Consider the following 16,462-nt stretch of genomic DNA (forward strand, 5'->3'; position numbering starts at 1 on the left):
CTTGGTTATTGTCTAGTGTAAGTGCGCATGTGCACCCAGGTGTCCTGGGTTATGGACTTAATTATAAAGGATGAGTAGCTCTGATCCACGGTGCTTCCCACCCCCAGGATCCCGGGGGGCACGGCATGGGGAGGCTACTATTGCTGCTGCTGCTGCTGGTGCCCCCGGGACTCTCCACGAGGCCACTGCCCCTACCACCACCGGACCTGTAAGCTCCTGCTGAGGACTGAGCTCCTGTCATCTGCCAACAGCTCCCGGAATCTTTCCCAATTACCCAGCATGGACCTGCATGTGAGCGGCCTGGGGACCCAGTCTGTACAGTGGGTTTGAAGGGTCTGAGCCCTAGCCCTGACAATATAAATGGAAACTTAGCATAACTAAATTAACAACTAAAATAACGAAACATTTTGGCTTTAGTTATGATTTGCCTTGCTTGACAGCTGGCGTAGTCCCGTAGCTATCGCCCTAGCTTTGCAATCGTCCTATACTGGTTGTCTTGGCAGTGATCTCTATTTGAACGTTTTTGTAATACAAATGTGGATGTAATTTGATTGGAGGATGGAGGGAAGAAAAGTGAAGGCCTGAACCTCTCAGTCTCCATTTTTGTTGGTTTACTGTTCTTCTATTTATAGACCACAGGGGCACAGGATTGGTGTAATTATAATCTGTGGTTTATGGCACACTCTTAGTGTTGGCCTGTGTACGACCTGCTTTTAGTTATCTGGTTAGTTACTGGTTTAATTAGTTTTAATAATGTAATAAGCACCTGTGAACCCACTGCCCTAAACAGAAGCTGGAACCTGGACAACTATCTACATCTAACACATGGTCCCCACCACATGCTCATAACAGCCTGTACCCTTCTTCCCGATCCGCGATAACCAGTATCTTATGTCCTGTATTTGTCATCACTTTGTTGTCTTTGTATTTAAGCTGAACATTTTAAATCCATGACCAGTCTGAAGAGAGTCTCGGGTACACTAGAAATGGGAGTAGACGAGGAGCTGTTAAAATCAAGCACTTTGTCCCCGTGAGGCAGCAAATAGCTTATTCGCTGCAAGAGAGGTTACAAACCCTCAGAAAGGAGACAGGTTGTTGTTTGTTTGTTTTTGGCAGCTGACCAGTATGGGGATCTGAACCCTTGACCTTGGTGTTGCCAGCACCATGCTGTACCAACTGAACTGTCCAGCCTCACAGGCTTTTTCCACATTAAATACCACTGTTTTTTTTCCAAATGCATCCAGCATTGCATATATATTTTTTTCCTTCCCTAATTACTCCTTGAAATGAAAGAAAGTTGAGGAGCACACAGGGATGCTGAAGCTAGATGCTAACTCACACTCAGCCTCCACGGCACTAGGAGGCAGGTAGCATGTCTACCATCTAAGACAGGAATGTTTCCCCAATGGATGCTCCAAGACCCAGTCTTTTCAGATTCCTCCACAGCCCCAGACACTCTGGAAGGGCTCCCATCCCCATAGAGGTCTGGTAGCAATGTCACCACAAGCTTGGCAGCAGCGGAATTACTTGACTTTTGCCCAGGCTGCCTGAGGCCCTGGAGGCCCGGGCTGGCTGTGAGATGGCTGTTTGCCTTGTCACGGTCAGTCACGCAGGCACCAGCAACTCAGGAGTCACTTAGGAGCTTGCTTGGAAGATGATTCTAACCAGAACTGAGCTCACCAGGCAGCAAGGACATCTTGTGTGTATTGGAACTGCAGATTCCTTGACCACTGAGCTGCAAGGAGATTTGGGGCTCACCTAGTCAAGCATTTCTCAAAGTATGGAACTCAAGCACCAGTTTTTAGGACAGTTAGCAGGTTTTAGACAAAAAAGTATCTCTTAATCAAGGGAATTTGGAGAACACTAGATTTTTTTAAAAATTAAGATTTTGTTCTACACATCTCTCAGAACCAAATCTCCAAGAGGGCAGCATTTTCCCAATTTAGCTGTGTGATCTTTAGCAAGTTATTTAAGTTTGCTGAGCCTCAGTTTCCTCATCTGCTATACAGAAATGATAATTCACACCTTGGAGGATTGCTGTGAGGGTGAATGAGAGAATGAGCTCAGAAGCATTTAGCACAGTACTGCACAAACACAGGCAGTGTCAGCAAGCAAGGCTTGGTTCCCTTCTCCTCCTACGCCTTTCATTTTTCTTTCAGATTTTTTTCTAGGCTCAGAAAATTACTCCTATTTACTACCTTCTGTGAAATTGTTTAAAACTGATTTCCTGGGCTCTGGATGGCATCAGGGTAATTATGTATACAATGAAGGCTCCCATCCAGCTTACCTGGTAGGATAGTGGCTACACTGACCCCAGGCCCAGTGGGGCAGAAACCACACAAGCACAGGGAATGCAGTGCCCACAGCACACTGCTGAGTGGGAGATCACTCTCGAGGCTTGAGTGGCAGCTCTGCCTCCTCCTGAATCACTGAGGAACAGATGGAGTCCTGCGTTAAAACATGCAGCACAGACTCATGATCACAGAAGAGGGGACTTGGCAGCCGACTCAGTGGAGGAAGCGCTAGAGGAGACTGAGAGGTTTCTTCACTGGCTATTTGCCCTGTCGGCACTTGAATTTCCTCATCTGTAAAAGGCTGGGATTAGGGAGATGATGATCTCTGCACTCCCATTTTATTTTATTTTATTTTATTTTATTTTAAAAGATGACCAGTAACAGGATCTTAACCCTTGGCTTGGTGTTGTCAGCACCACGCTCAGCCAGTGAGCGAACCGGCCATCCCTATATAGGATCCGAACCCGTGGCCTTGGTGTTATCAGCACCGCACTCTCCCAAGTGAGCCACGGGCCGGCCCTCTGCATTCCCATTTTAAAGGTTACCAACTGTGACATAATCACAAGTGCAAGAGGCACGGTCCACACACCCAAAAGATACAATTTATTAAGACTGGGGAAGTTTACAGTAAAGTACTTCAGAAAAACTCAAATTTCATACATTTCACATTCACCAATACAAATCACTTTTTGCTCTGAGGCCCACAGGAAGCGTGAGGAAGGGAGCAGACCTACGGGGCCATTGGTGGGTCCTCCTCCAGGGAAGGGTTTCTCTGGGACTCGGCAGTGAAGCTCTCCCTGTCCCAGAGCAGGACAAACTTGTGTCCTTGCTGCCTGTTCTCATTCTGGATCATAGAATTTCTATGGCAGCATTAAGATGACACCACTAGCTACTTCCTGACACCACAGAGACAATAAGCACAGGCACATGAGTGATGTGGCCTGAAAAACCCACTTGGGGATCCCTATGGACTTAGAACAGTCTCTGCCCCATGAAAGTCACTTTTGTATCTACTGTATAGTAGATGATTTTTTAAAATCTCGTATATTGAAAAATTTCAAACAAACCCATAAATAGAACCTTGGGGGTTCATTACAGAGAGGCAAACCATGTGAACAAGCTCAGTTTCAATTAGCATCCAAGAGATGTAAGTGAATCTTGGACAAATGTCTTCCCCCTCAAACCTCAGTTTCCCACTCAGCTCCATATCCATGCTTTGCTTTCAGGATCTACTTGGGGCTAAAGAACACCTAAAACAGTGTGATGAGAGCAATTGTTTAGAGCTGGTGAACTGAGCTTGATTCTGCCTGACACGTTTCTCTTCTGGGTGACAGTGAGTCACTCAGGAAGGATGGAAGGTGATGAAAACCATCAGTCTCTGGAATGGGATTTCTCTGGCATGTTGGGCCCTTGAGAAATAAAGCTCCATAAGGATCCCATAGGTTTCTGTAAGAGACATATGAACGACTAGGATGATGTTGACAGCAAGTCTTCTTTCAGGAACTGGTGTGGGAAAAAAACAACCCTCATTATTCAGACAACACAGAGAAATGGCCTGTCTAGACAGCTTGAGAGGATGAGCTGTCTAAGCACAATTATTTCCAGCCTATTGGAAAGCCTGTTCCCTCATCTCCTGTGAAAACAGAACAACGTTCCACCACCTCTTGTTTCTGTGTGATCGCGAGAGACGAAGAATTGTGCTTCGTGGCTGAGTTTTGTTCCTGGCTCATCTGAGGAGAGGTCCTTCAGCCAGGCCCTTCCCACCACCGGCTACAAGATGGGGCCAGTTCTGCCAGCGTGGTGACAGTCTCCACCTTGGGTTCCTCTTTCACCTCCTCTTCAATTCTTCTGGCGGACGCCCCTCCTGGGAGAGGGGCTTGGATGCACGGTCGTGCCCGTTTCTTGCTGATCATTATAATCTTAATGGAGAATGAAGAAAGGTGCACACATAGACAGGGAAAAGTCACGAATAAACCCACAGCACATTGATGGAAGTTTTCACAAATGGATAGTATAATGGGGTGATTTTTATATCCTTCTCTGTGTTTTTCTAAATTTTTTAAAGTGGTAATAATAATGTCCCTGTTTTGAGGAACCCATATCGGTCCTTTCTTGTCAGGTATAGAGCCAGGCCATTGAAGACTTGTGATTCATCCTGGTCCAATGACTTCAGAAAGTGATGCATGTAAACCTCGTGCTCACTCTGGCTTATTATCGGAGTGGCCGATGACCCTGTTTCTAGCAGAGCTCTGTGCATCTGGGCCAGCCACACCCAAAGCGTGACTCAGGTTTCCTTTACGGATGCTCAGCAGCAGGAAGGGTTGCAGTTGCAGTTGACTGACAGCCCCCAGCTGGGCCTAAGCTGTCCTCAGCTCTCTTGCTCAGGGAACCATGGTGCCATGCCACACAGCGGTTCTTAGATAGGAGTTTATGAGCACAGCTCTAGTTGGTAGTTGCCTTTTAGTTTTCACATCAAAGGGGCTGGGAGGCGGGGCAGAGTTTCCTAGGAACTCAAGCTTCTGCAGGATCTTGTTTCCAGTACCATGAAGACCGTGGATGAGAGGACAGGCTCTTTCCCAGCCTCAGCTGGAGACATCCCTCCCCTGCCTCTTCTCAACCTCCTCTAACTCATCACCACAATGGGTTCCACAGACAACAGGTCTGTCTTCCCAGACTGGAGTTGGGAGGAGGGCAAGAAGTTATCAGCTAGTGGAGCCCTCCGGCAATTGCTCTTCTCTGTCCAAGCTACCCTGAAGGAAGGGACCGGAGAGGGTGGCCTGTCCTCCTGAGGTTTGGGTGAGCTTTGGCACATGCTCAGTAGTGCCTTTAGCTCGACCCTGAAGTTCTCGTTCAGCCAGCAGTAGATGAAGGGGTTGTAGCAGGTGCTGCTCATGGCAAACCAGTGGAAGGCAAAGTACAGGGCATTATTGGTGCGGATGACCTTGCTGGACAGGAGCAGGACATAGCAGTTGAGGGGGAACCAGCAGAGGGCGAAAAGGACCACCACCAGCATCAGCATCTTGATGGTCTTCTTCTTCTTGCGCCGCAGGGCGAGGTACTGCTCCGTGGTCACGTCGCCGATCGTGTTGCAGAGCCACAGCTTCTTGGCCACACGGGCATAGGCCACGGAGATAATAAGGAGGGGCAGGATGTAGAGCAGGATGAAGGTGGCCAAGTCCAGGTACTTCCAGAAGAGGTCGGCTGGCTCGGGGAAGTCTGGCAGGCACAGAGAGCGCACAGTGTCCTCACTGGGGACAGGAGGGAAGGAGAGAGGAGAGGGTGACAGAGAGGTGGTATTAGTGCGGAAAAGCTTCATCCAAGAAGCTCTGTTCTCCCCTTCGCTGGGCTCCTGCGGCATCCCTCTGGTATAGCGCTTTTGATGCTATAGCCTAATTATCTGATTACATTTCTGTCCCCCTCCCCCACACTAGGCTGGGAGTTCTGTAAAGGTACAGAACACACCTGAATCTCTGTCTCCTTTTGACCTTGTATTATTCCTAGCCCATAGTAGAGACCTGGTAAATATTTGTTGAATGAATGAATGAAACACTAGTGTTCCTAATGAGAAAACTAACTCATCCTTAAGGAAATCTTAAGATTTCCCCATTGAACTACCTTTCCATTGCAAAAGGGAATTAAGGAATGAAGAAAAGAAATGATGAGATTTCAGAACATGAGTTGTAAAGCCTGAACTAATATTCCTTTGGCCACTTATGTAACCAGTATTTATTTTATATGAAATGTACCCCAGTCCTCTTCACCCTTCTTAGGGAGATCCATCTGGCGTGTTGCTCTTGTTATATGTGCTGGTGGCCATCAGTGGTGAAAGAAGGAGAAAATTCCCTTTGCTTTTGTTAGCAAAAGAAAAAAAAAATGTCCTCTATGTGTGAGGGTAGATGGGGAGTCCAAATATTGGGGGGTCTGGGTGTGTGGTTCATTCCAATATACTAAAGTTTGAGGAGAGGGCCTTTATAAATCAGTTGAAATCGGCCTTCAGGTCTTGTTTCTCCTGGCTCTGCTTTTGTCATGGGAGCCTGTGCATGTGTTTCAGGTGGGGCAGCACATGGCTACTGTGGCAGACACTGGCAGCGCAGCGTCTGAATGCCCTCGGATCCCTTAGCAGTCTGGAGCACCAGCCCCCCAGCTCCTGCCTGCCCGGCCAGGAACAGCTGGCACCTGTGATCTTCTAGGTGCCTAGGTCTACCCTAGCGCCACAGAAGACCCTTCCCACAGATTCACAGAGCCAGAAGTGGCTGGGAGTTTCTGTCTTCCCCAGGATGGCCCAGAACCAATGACCAACAGATGAAAGAACATGAAAGCCCAGCTCCCTTACCTCAAGGTGGGGAAAACTCTGTGTTATCAGCTTTCCCCAGAGCCCCCTGTGGAGCAGGTGCAGCTTCCCCTGAAACCCCATGCTTCCTTGGCCTCTCCCCCTCCCCCATCCCACCTCCCCACCCTTTACTCCTCACTCCTGGGAGCGCTGCCTTTTTTAACTTTTTAATTAATTATACATGTTCACGGGGCAAAGAACTGACCATCAGCACCTGTGCCCAAGATGTGATGATCAGGTCAATACCATCAGCATGCCCACCATGACAAATTGCAATTATCCCCGTGTCCCCCACCCAACCTCTCCCCAACACTCCCCCTGTAGGTCTGTTCTCTCCCTCTGCAAGTCCAGTGCACCACTGTGGTCTTTCTTGCCTTCCTTCTTTCTCTCTTAGCTCCCACTTATAAGTAGGGCATGCGGTATTTTGCCCTCTATGTCTGGCTTATTTTACTCAACATATTTTCTCCAAGCTCATCCATGTTGCTGCAAATGGCAGAATTTCATTCTTGGAGCACTGCCTTGATAAGTCATTTGCACATGTCTCTGTCTTTATCTCAGGACCTGTTTCTAAGGAACCTCATCTAGAACATCTAGAAAATGATGAAAATCACTCTAAGGTCATTCATTGATTCATTCATTCATTCAGTAAATATGTATTGAGAGCTTGTGATGTGGAGACAGGAAGTAGGTATTGGGACCACTGAAGTAGCAAATCAGAAACAGGACCAGCTCTTCCCAAACTTACAGTCTAGTGGGACAATCACTTTTAATGAATTAGTTTAAATGTTTAAAACCTGAGTGTTTGAAAGAAAGAAATTCTCATTCTGATATGATCAAGAAACCTGAACAGGAGGTGGGGGGAAATAGAGAAGCCTGCTTCAGATACACACACGCATACATATTTTGTTTCTGGGTTGTGTGAGAGAATTTAAACCTTGCTCATTTTAATCGAGGCCTTGGTGAATCCAATCTCAGTGTGTGTGAGGACACGCCCCCTGGTGACAGAAGCTGATAATTACTGCCTTGTCTTTGCAGACAAACTGGAAAGGGAATGAAGAAGCTAAAGTTGTTGAAAAGAAAAAGAGAGAAAGCAGAAAAAATGCAGAGGATACACATGGACCAGGAAAGAAGCAAAGAAAAGGGCTGAGAGAGGCAGGTACTCGTTACTCTTAGGGTTGTGGATCCAGAGGGGGCTCAATTTCCCTTTGTCAGGTCCTGGTCAGTGCCGACTCGGAAGAAGGCATGGGGCGGGCTTTGCTGAGTCCGCAGGCTGTTCCCTCCTAATCCGTCTCACCTGTACTTGAAGGTAAATAATTTCTGGCAGATAGCATGTGGGAGAGAAAAGAATGTAGCCATGGTCCAAATGACAACGATGTAGATGACGCCCTTTGTGATCGAGATCCGGGGTTTTAACGGATGCATGATGACCTGGAAAACAATCACATTGCATCACTAGCTGAAGAAGTTTTGAATGAGCAATCCGACCGATGCAGCTCACTTGTCACATAGACAGGTCCTATCTACAAAGTCAGGCACCCTTTACATTCATTATTGAGCCCTTGAGCTGTACCAGTAGCTGGGGGGGGAGGGTCCAGCCATGCCCACCCCACAGCCCGCCTCTAGAGGTGAAAACAAGATGTCATCTGGACTCAGAGACTCCTGGCAGTTAAAATGCCTCCTTCTGGTCAGGCAGCCAGGGTGCAGTGAGAGGACCAAAGAGGGGTCAGGAAGGGGATCTGCTTGCATGGCACACACAGCAAAACTGGCAGGGGAGCAAGCGCATGGTCAGCCTCTACCTCCTTGGGATCTGATCTCGTCTTCACACAACTCTAGACCTCTTAGGTTATGAGGAGTTCTGAGAGAGTCTGAAGGTGACAGATATGGACAGAAAATGCTCACCACTTGTCATAGAAAACTGCATTAACACTTATTTGGGAGCTCACAATATCATCTACTAAAACTGCAATGGGACCCAGCTTTCATGTGCCTATGATAAAGCCAGTGTTGTAGGCTTTGGGCTGAGATGCATTTTGGAATTGCCACCGCATGTCAATCTATGCTCCTAAAAAGTTTAAAGACTTGAGAATTTAACCTTTTTGGGGGGCAGCTGGCTAGTACAGGGATCTGAACTCATGACCTTGGTGTTATAACACTGCATTCTAAGCAGCTGAGATAACCAGCCAGCCAAGACTTAGGAATTTAAAAGCATCCTCATTTTAAGATGGGAAACATTATTTCTTGCAAGAGGCATTTTGGGATAGGTGAGCCCAGGGTCAGAGGCAGAGGTCATAAACAGCTGCCACCACAGCTCAGGATGCCATCACAGGACACATTGGACATTCTGCCTATGTCCTGAGGACTATTTTTTTTTTCACCCAATGTTTTCAAGGTTTTACAGGAGGAAGGGACGAGGCTCCAGAAGCTGCCTAGCATGTCTTCATTCTGGACATTGCCATCTCTGCCCTTCACACTCCTGTGTACAGATTGCTGAAAGGAGTGGCAGCCTGGGGCAGAGGCTCAAATACCACTCAGGGACTCTGTTGGCTTTGGGACAGGGCCCCACGTTTGTGAACATGTCATGGCAATGTGGTCAATGTGAGCAAAACTTATCCCTGATCCTCAGACCCACTCCCAGCTGTGTTAAATGGGGATAAGCATAGGCCAGGAAAAGGTAATCCAGAGCTCCTCTTATTCAATTAGAAGGGAAGGTTAAGAAAAGGCAGGAAATATTTATATGCAATTTTTCACACTTTGCTCTAAAGCATCTGTAGTAATATATAAAGAGTTTATTTTTACAAAATTATGGCATTTCAGAGATAAAGAGATCTCAAAGTTTGGCTAGTCCAATTCCTTACCAGATGCATGCATCTCCTCTACAACATCCCTGTCAAGTTGTCATCCAGACATTGTTTATATATGGCTGGTGACATGAAATTCATTGCTTCCCAGGCAGTTCTGTATGCCTTTGGACATGTCTATTAGAAAATTCTTCCTCATATTGAACTGCCTCCTTGAATTTGCATCTTTTGTAGCCTCCTATCCCTTGGTCCTTATTGCACTTCTTGGTGCTACTCAGAATAGAGCCTGTCTTTCTTTGTCACATGGTCCTTATGCTACTGGTCTTGTAGGTTCCTTTGTCTCTTCTCAAAGCAAGGTGGTCTAGTGATTGGAGCATGGGCTTGGAGCCAGACAGACCTCAGTCTTAACTCCAGCTTCATCGTTCATAGGCACGTGATCTTGGGAAAGCTACAGATACGCTTTTCTGAACCCCCACAACCCCCTGGAAAGCAAAGCCAGAGAGGGAAGGATAGGTGGGGATAGGTGCCCTCACCTGGTGGCGGTCTACAGCAATGGCCGTCAGTGTCAGTGCTGAGACGTGCAGCGAGCAGTATTGAGCAAAGCGGCTGACATGGCACATGCCCTTCCCGAACACCCATGTGCTGTTCACAAAGCGGACCTGGAGATGAGCCCACAGAGGTCAGGAGACAGACAGGCCTTAACTCTGACACCCATCCACCCAGTGATCTTTGAGTCTGAGAAGCATGCCCTCCAGAAATCTCTCCCAGCTCCTCCCTTCTTTCCATGTATGATGCTGAATCATGGGTCCTACGTGATTTTCTCCAGCACAACTCATTCTCATTCATTCAGTTCACAAACTCCGATCATGCTGCTTGGACTGGCCCCATTAGGTGCCAGGAGGGCTTGGGAAGGATGTGGGCTTTGGAGTTGGACTTTCTACCTCTAATAGTTTCTTGCTGTGAGACCTTGGGCAAGGTACGTAACTTCTCTGAACTTCAGTTTCCTCATTTGCCAAAATAAATAAATAAAATAAGCTGCAAAATCTATCTTTTACCTTATAGGCTTAGCGTAGGGATTAAATTTTTAAAAAGTCTCTAAAGAGTAGAACACAATGTCTGGCAGATTTTCAGAAAGCTATTATTAGAAATAAATAGCAGATATTTTTATGTGTAATGATAAAATTCATTCTTTGCCTGTATGAGTGAGTTCAGTCTAGTGGGAAAGGCACATCTGAAAAGTCACAACATAGCATGTGGGCTGTGCTAGCAAATCTTGGCTAAAGTGGCCTTGCAACTCATATCAGCCCCTCGCTCTAACCAACTGAGCTAATGGCCAGCCATAGCAGCATTTTTTCTTCACCAAAGATCAGATTGTTGCCTCCCTCCTGCTTAGAATCATCATGGCTCTCAGGACAAAGCCAGATGCCTTAAGCAAGTACTATGAGTACCCAGGTGCATTCATAGCGTTGGCCCCAGCCTTCCTTTCCAGCCACCTCCGCTTGTCCCCCAACCTCCCCCCGCCGCCCACTCTCCGCTGTGCCTCTTGTCTCTGCTGCTGCAGCAGCACTGAGCGGCTCAATGTACCCTCAACACACCGTGAACTTGATGCCTCCTCACCTTTGTTCTCTCTGGGCCCTCTGTCTGCACTGCGCATTCATCTTGACGCAGGAAATCCCCACTCATCCAGGTCCCACTGAAATGGCAATCTTTGTAAAGTCTCTTTTGACCCTCTGGTGGGACTCTGGTAGGTCAGAAAGAAAGACTCCCTCCTCCAGCCTCCACCACATGCTGTGTATGTCTCTACCATGGGAACTGTAAGTAATTGTTTGCTTTTCTCTTAATGGCTGGAGCCAGACTTCATGCTGACTCTGGTGTATAAAGTGGATAGGGAGGGAGCCCAGGGAGGAAGGACACTGTCACCAACCAGCTGAAGGCAGGACACCTTTCCCAGCTGTGGAGACTGTGTTTAGCAGACTGAGGGGCAAGAAGACCCTCCCCCCAACCTTTTCCCTCTCCCTAGTTGCCAGCACCTTGTAAGCTCTAACAGGAATTTGGACTGGGGTAGTACCATGGGTCAGGTACAGGGACAAACTGCTTTGGCTCATTCTGGAGAGGGTACTGGGTTCTTAGGACCTTGACATCCTTTTTCTTGCAGGAGAGCCTCCGGTGCAGAGGTTACCAGCTCTCAGCCGTAGCCTGGCCTTGGGTCTGTGGCCTCCCCACCTTCTCTCCTCTGTCTGCGACACATCCAGTCCTGCATCCTGGCTCTGGGCAGCAGCACAAAGGCTATGTCCTGAGGCCTTTCAGTTCCCATCCTGGGTGGCCCAGCCCAACCCCAGCATGCAGAGTCTCAGGTCACAAACCAAGGGAGGAAGGCTGGCCAGTTAGCTCAGTTGGTTAGAATGTGGTATTAATATCACCAGGGTCAAGGGTTCGAATCCATGTATTGGCCAGTCACCAAAAAGAAGAAACCAAGGGAGGAGCCAAGGGGAGCCAGAGATGACGTTTTCTCATGCTTTTAAGACAGGACAGTATTTGGAAGCTCTTTTGTCCTTGGTTAGAGCCCAGAGGATCCTGCCTGGCCATCAATAGGTTAGATGTAGGCTGGAAGGAGAACAGGAAATGTTCGTTGTTTGGAGTAGTGGAAGCTAAACATGGTTGTCCAAGAATGCACCTCCAACCCCCCACCACTCCAAGTTGTATGACTTAGTGGACAGACCACTAGATTTAAGTTAGGGGATGTAATTCTTCTTCTGGCTCTGCCAATTACTAGGCAGATGGCCTTGGACAAGGGATCAAACCTCTCTGTGCCTTAGTTTCCTCATCTGCAAAATGTGAGTAATGTTCTCATAAGTGAGGACAAGAGATAAAATGTAAGAGTACTTTTAAAATGTAAGGCTTGGAAAGACGTTTACACAATTAGATGGACTTGTGGGGGTTCATCTTCTTTTTGCTTGACTGTCATTTTGGGTTGTGTGTGTAAAAGAGAGAGAGACAGAGACACAGAGGAATGAATAGTCCTGCTTTGATAATAATTTAAATAATAATAAATATTTCAATAATAAATAAAAATAATGAATTGAAAAAAATGTAACTCATGCTATAGAAACAAACTATCATTATGATTGCTCAGTCCGCAGCCCTCACAGTTCCAAAGCACCCACGAGAAATGCACCCTGGAATCTAAGAGAAACAGAAATGACACCACTATTGCCAAGCAGCAGGTCTTGGACCAGAAGCCATCAGCCACCCATTTGCAGGTGCCCAGCCTGCCCCATCTCTGGGCCAAATCCCACCTCACCCTCATTCCTTGCCTGACACAGACCTCATACACAGCCTCATCGTCAAACCACAGAAGGGAAATACAATTTAAATAAGCAGTTTAGGAAAAATGCACTAAAGTTTCCATTAACAATTAGCAATTGTTCGACATTTCAGTGGTAGCACGAAGCAGCAACCCATGGGGGCGGGGGCGGGGGGGGTAGCATTTAATAAGCTGCACTTCAGAGGGAGGGGAGGTTACCTAATAATCTTTGCTGACATTTACTTCGATTTACTGCTGATTACAAGCAAGCTCATACCCAATGAGATGAAACAGGAAATAGTCCCTCATTTGCAGCTGCCTGCAAACACTTGATTTATTGACCCAATGCCACAGTCTGCAAAAGCTCTGGCTTAGGGGGTGATAAGAGAGGAAGAAGGGCGGGGACGTGAGAGAGAATGAGAGAGAGAGAGATGGAAAAACAAAAGCACATAGACACTGACAGGAAGAAGAAGAGACAGGTGAGGGGCAGCGACACAGGCACCGTCACGGAGAGACAGAGATGGAGACACAGAGGTAGAGACAGAAGAAAGGCAGAAAGACTTGAGAGAGAGAGAGATTGACAGACTAAGAAAAACCAAGGTGAGAGTTGAACGATGAGAAACGAGTTTAGAGAGTGAGAAAGAAAAGAGACTAAGAGATGACGACTGGAAGACAGAAGCAGAGGAGACAGAAACGAGGGGGAAGAGAAATGGTGGTGGGGGGACGAGACAGAGAGGGAGAGAGACGGGGGGGAGAGAGACGGAGAGAGAGAGAGAGATGGGGAGACAGAGAGACACAGAGAGAGGACGACAACGGGGGAGAGGGAATGGAGAGATGAGAAAAAGAGACAAGAGGGCGACTGAGCAGGACGAGCCCGGCCGGCGTCCCTACCAAAGTGAACGGGGTGTTAAGCAGCGTGATCATGATGTCGGCGACGGCCAGGTTGACGATGAAGAGGCTGGTGGCCGAGTGCATTCGCCGGTTCTTGAAGATGACATGACAGACCAGGACGTTGCCAAAGAGCGAGAAGACGATGATGCCGGAGTAGGCGGCGATGAGCAGGGCTTTCGCCGTGGGCTTCTGGGACTCGGCGCCGTAGCGCCTCCTGCCCGCGAAGTTCTGCCAGTCGGAGAAGGTGTAGTTGTCCCAGGAGAAGAAGCGCGAGGCGTTGGGCACGGCCGGGGCGGCCTCCAGGCTCCGCTCGTCGGCCCGGCCCTCGGGGCGCTCGGTGGCCCGCACCCACGGGAGGAGGAAGAGCAGCAAGAAGCGAGGGAGCATTTCGCAGGAGCCGCCCCCCGCCGGGCGCGGGGCGTGCAGCCGGGTGCGGGAGCCGAGCGCGCCCGGGCCGTCCCGCGGAGCGAGCCCTGGACCGCCGCTGGGCGCTTGTCGCGGCACTTTTCTATCTCTGCTCCCACCCGGCTGCCGGCGAGCGCCTCCGCCTATTGGGCAGCGCGGCGTCTCTCGCGGCGACCGTGACGCGCGCCGGCCCTGCCGAGCCTCGCCCCGCACTCCGTGCCCGGCGGCTGCCCCCGCACCCAGCCCGCTCCCGCTCCAGCATCAAACTCCCGCCGCAGGGCTGCAAAGGCTCCTTCTCTAACACGCACGTTCGCTGGGCTCCTGCTTAGTCTCTTGTAAAGGAAGCAAGAAGGCAGGTGGAAGGAGCCCCTGGGGGCGGGTGGGGATAACGTGGGATCTTACTGCCAAGACTGGGGCTGCCTGGGTCTCCCTGTGCAGTGACAAAGATAAATAATATTTGATTCCATCTCAGCTTTAGCCTGGGCACAGTTTCAATACTGAGGAGGATCGCTGAGTCCTGGCCGTTCCGGGAACAAGGCACACATGAAAAAGAGACGTTAGGGTTTCTCCAAGCCCCCTCCCTGAGTATCCAGACTTCAGACGCGCCAGAAAGCCTACAAAAGGCTTCCTATATCTCTGACAGCCCCCAGGAATGCACTGTGGGGAGTTTTGTTTTTCAAGGAGACTCTTTAAAGCAGTTTTCCTGACAGGATCAAAGAATCAAAGGAAATAAGGAGCTTAGCTGTGCACCCTCTTCTTGGGTGATAGTGAGTTTTCTGCCTTGGGTGTGTTCGAAGCTGTATCTGTAAGAGGTATTATGACCCATGCTGTTTCTTGTTCCCCACCCACTTCTCCAGGAAATCTTGCTGTCTTGCACACCTGCTTCCACTGCCACTGTGAAGCGTCTCCCAGTCACCTGTCCCCAGAAACACACAGCCCGAGCCTGTGGTTAAAACCATGGGCTCTGGAATCAGGGTCTAATCACAGCTTTGCCACTTTCTAACTGTGGGATCTTGGGCACATTATTTAACTTTTCTAGCCTTGGTTAAAAGCTTCCCTTTTCCTGTATGTGGGGGTTTTCAGAGACCCCTGTATAGATCTCCTATCACATTCCTCTCTGGTGCAGAAAATGCTGCATTTGGTTGACTGCTTGTAACTCAGTCCCAGAGGTCCAGCAGGAGACAGTTAGGTCATGGAGAAGGGAGAAGAGGGAAGATGGAGATCTCCATAAGGAAGGAATCATAGTACATGCACAGACATGGAGGCAAATATGAGTATGGCACATTTAACAACTGTAGGAATACAAAATAGCTAGAGTGTGTTACACAAGGAGATAAGTGGAGACAGAGGGCTGCAGAGGGCCTCATCGGTCATGCTGAGGATTTCAGCAGTTTCCTGAGGGCAATGGGAATTCGTGGAATGGGAATTCATGGAAAGGATTTTCATTCAGAAGAGACTGACATGATCCGGTTTGCATTTTAGAAAGAACAGTCTAGCATCTGAGAGGAGAATACAGGGACTGTGACTTGAGGCATGAGGTTTGAAGCCTGCTCAAGTGATCCAAGAGCAGAGGGGAGACCTGAGTCAAGGTGCTGGCAGGGGAAGGAATCAGACTGATAGAGACTGGAGGGAGGAATCAAGGAAGATTGGCAAGTTTGCAGTTTGGTTGAAGTCAAACACAAAAACACAAAAGATCCTCCTTTGCCCTTAACCCCTTGTAGACCTTTTAGCCTATCTCCATTGTTTTATTAGCCAAGTTCCAAGAAGTCCACTCTCGTCTCTAGTTTTTCACCTCACATTCACTCTTCAAGCAACTGTGTCTGGGGAGAAGATGGCAAGTAGATGTCCCTCAGTTCTGTAGATTAACCTGGTGGGTCCCACAGGATTATGTGGTTAGAATAGGGGATTATGTGACGGACCCAGGAAAAGAGACAGGGTGCCAGGCAGATGAAATAACAGATACTTAGCTTCAGGAAATAAACCAAGAGACTGCCTGTAAATATGTAACTCAAGGGCCTGCGTAGACTTGCCACTCTATCAAGATGACTTGGACCATCTCAGGAAGCAGGCTGGAATGTGGTGGTAATTTAGAAAACAGTATCCTAGTCAATCCAATTGTGCCATGTGGAGAAAGTGAGCGGAAGAGGGCTAGTGAGCATCAAGCAGAGAAGGAAGTCAGAGGCGCACAGTGCCCTTCCAGGCACTCTCTCCAAGTACCCTGCTTGGGGCTCTGTAGCAGGTAAATCCTTCATCTGGGCCACCCAACTAATGCCTTTGCTATGGTTCTTTGCTTATTATGCCCACCTTGCCAGGTGCGAGGGCATTCGTTCTAGGTGCTGAAACTCTCTCTCTGAAAGAGGAGGTGAGGTGTTTTCGTTCTTAGCTTTCCCCAGAAGCATATCCTGAGACAAAGATTCTAGTGCAAAGGTTTATTTGGGAA

General features: G+C 48.4%; 1 protein-coding gene across 1 annotated transcript in view; it reads right to left on the bottom strand.

Annotated features, from left to right (window-relative positions):
* Window positions 1-2,873: 2,873 nt before the first annotated feature.
* Window positions 2,874-16,462, bottom strand: part of MRE11A (MRE11 meiotic recombination 11 homolog A (S. cerevisiae)) — a 100,130-nt gene continuing 86,541 nt past the window's right edge. The window contains exons 1-4 of the mRNA XM_008572481.1: window positions 13,618-14,128; window positions 9,956-10,081; window positions 7,919-8,052; window positions 2,874-5,542 (exon numbers count right to left, since the gene is read on the bottom strand). Coding sequence (XP_008570703.1) covers window positions 4,918-5,542; window positions 7,919-8,052; window positions 9,956-10,081; window positions 13,618-14,004 — 1,272 coding nt within the window. The 5' untranslated portion in view covers window positions 14,005-14,128 and the 3' untranslated portion in view covers window positions 2,874-4,917. Of the gene's footprint in view, window positions 5,543-7,918; window positions 8,053-9,955; window positions 10,082-13,617 lie in introns of the transcript that reaches the window.

Source organism: Galeopterus variegatus, unplaced genomic scaffold (genome assembly GCF_000696425.1).
Source record: "Galeopterus variegatus unplaced genomic scaffold, G_variegatus-3.0.2 Scaffold791, whole genome shotgun sequence".
Classification (NCBI taxonomy): domain Eukaryota; kingdom Metazoa; phylum Chordata; class Mammalia; order Dermoptera; family Cynocephalidae; genus Galeopterus; species Galeopterus variegatus.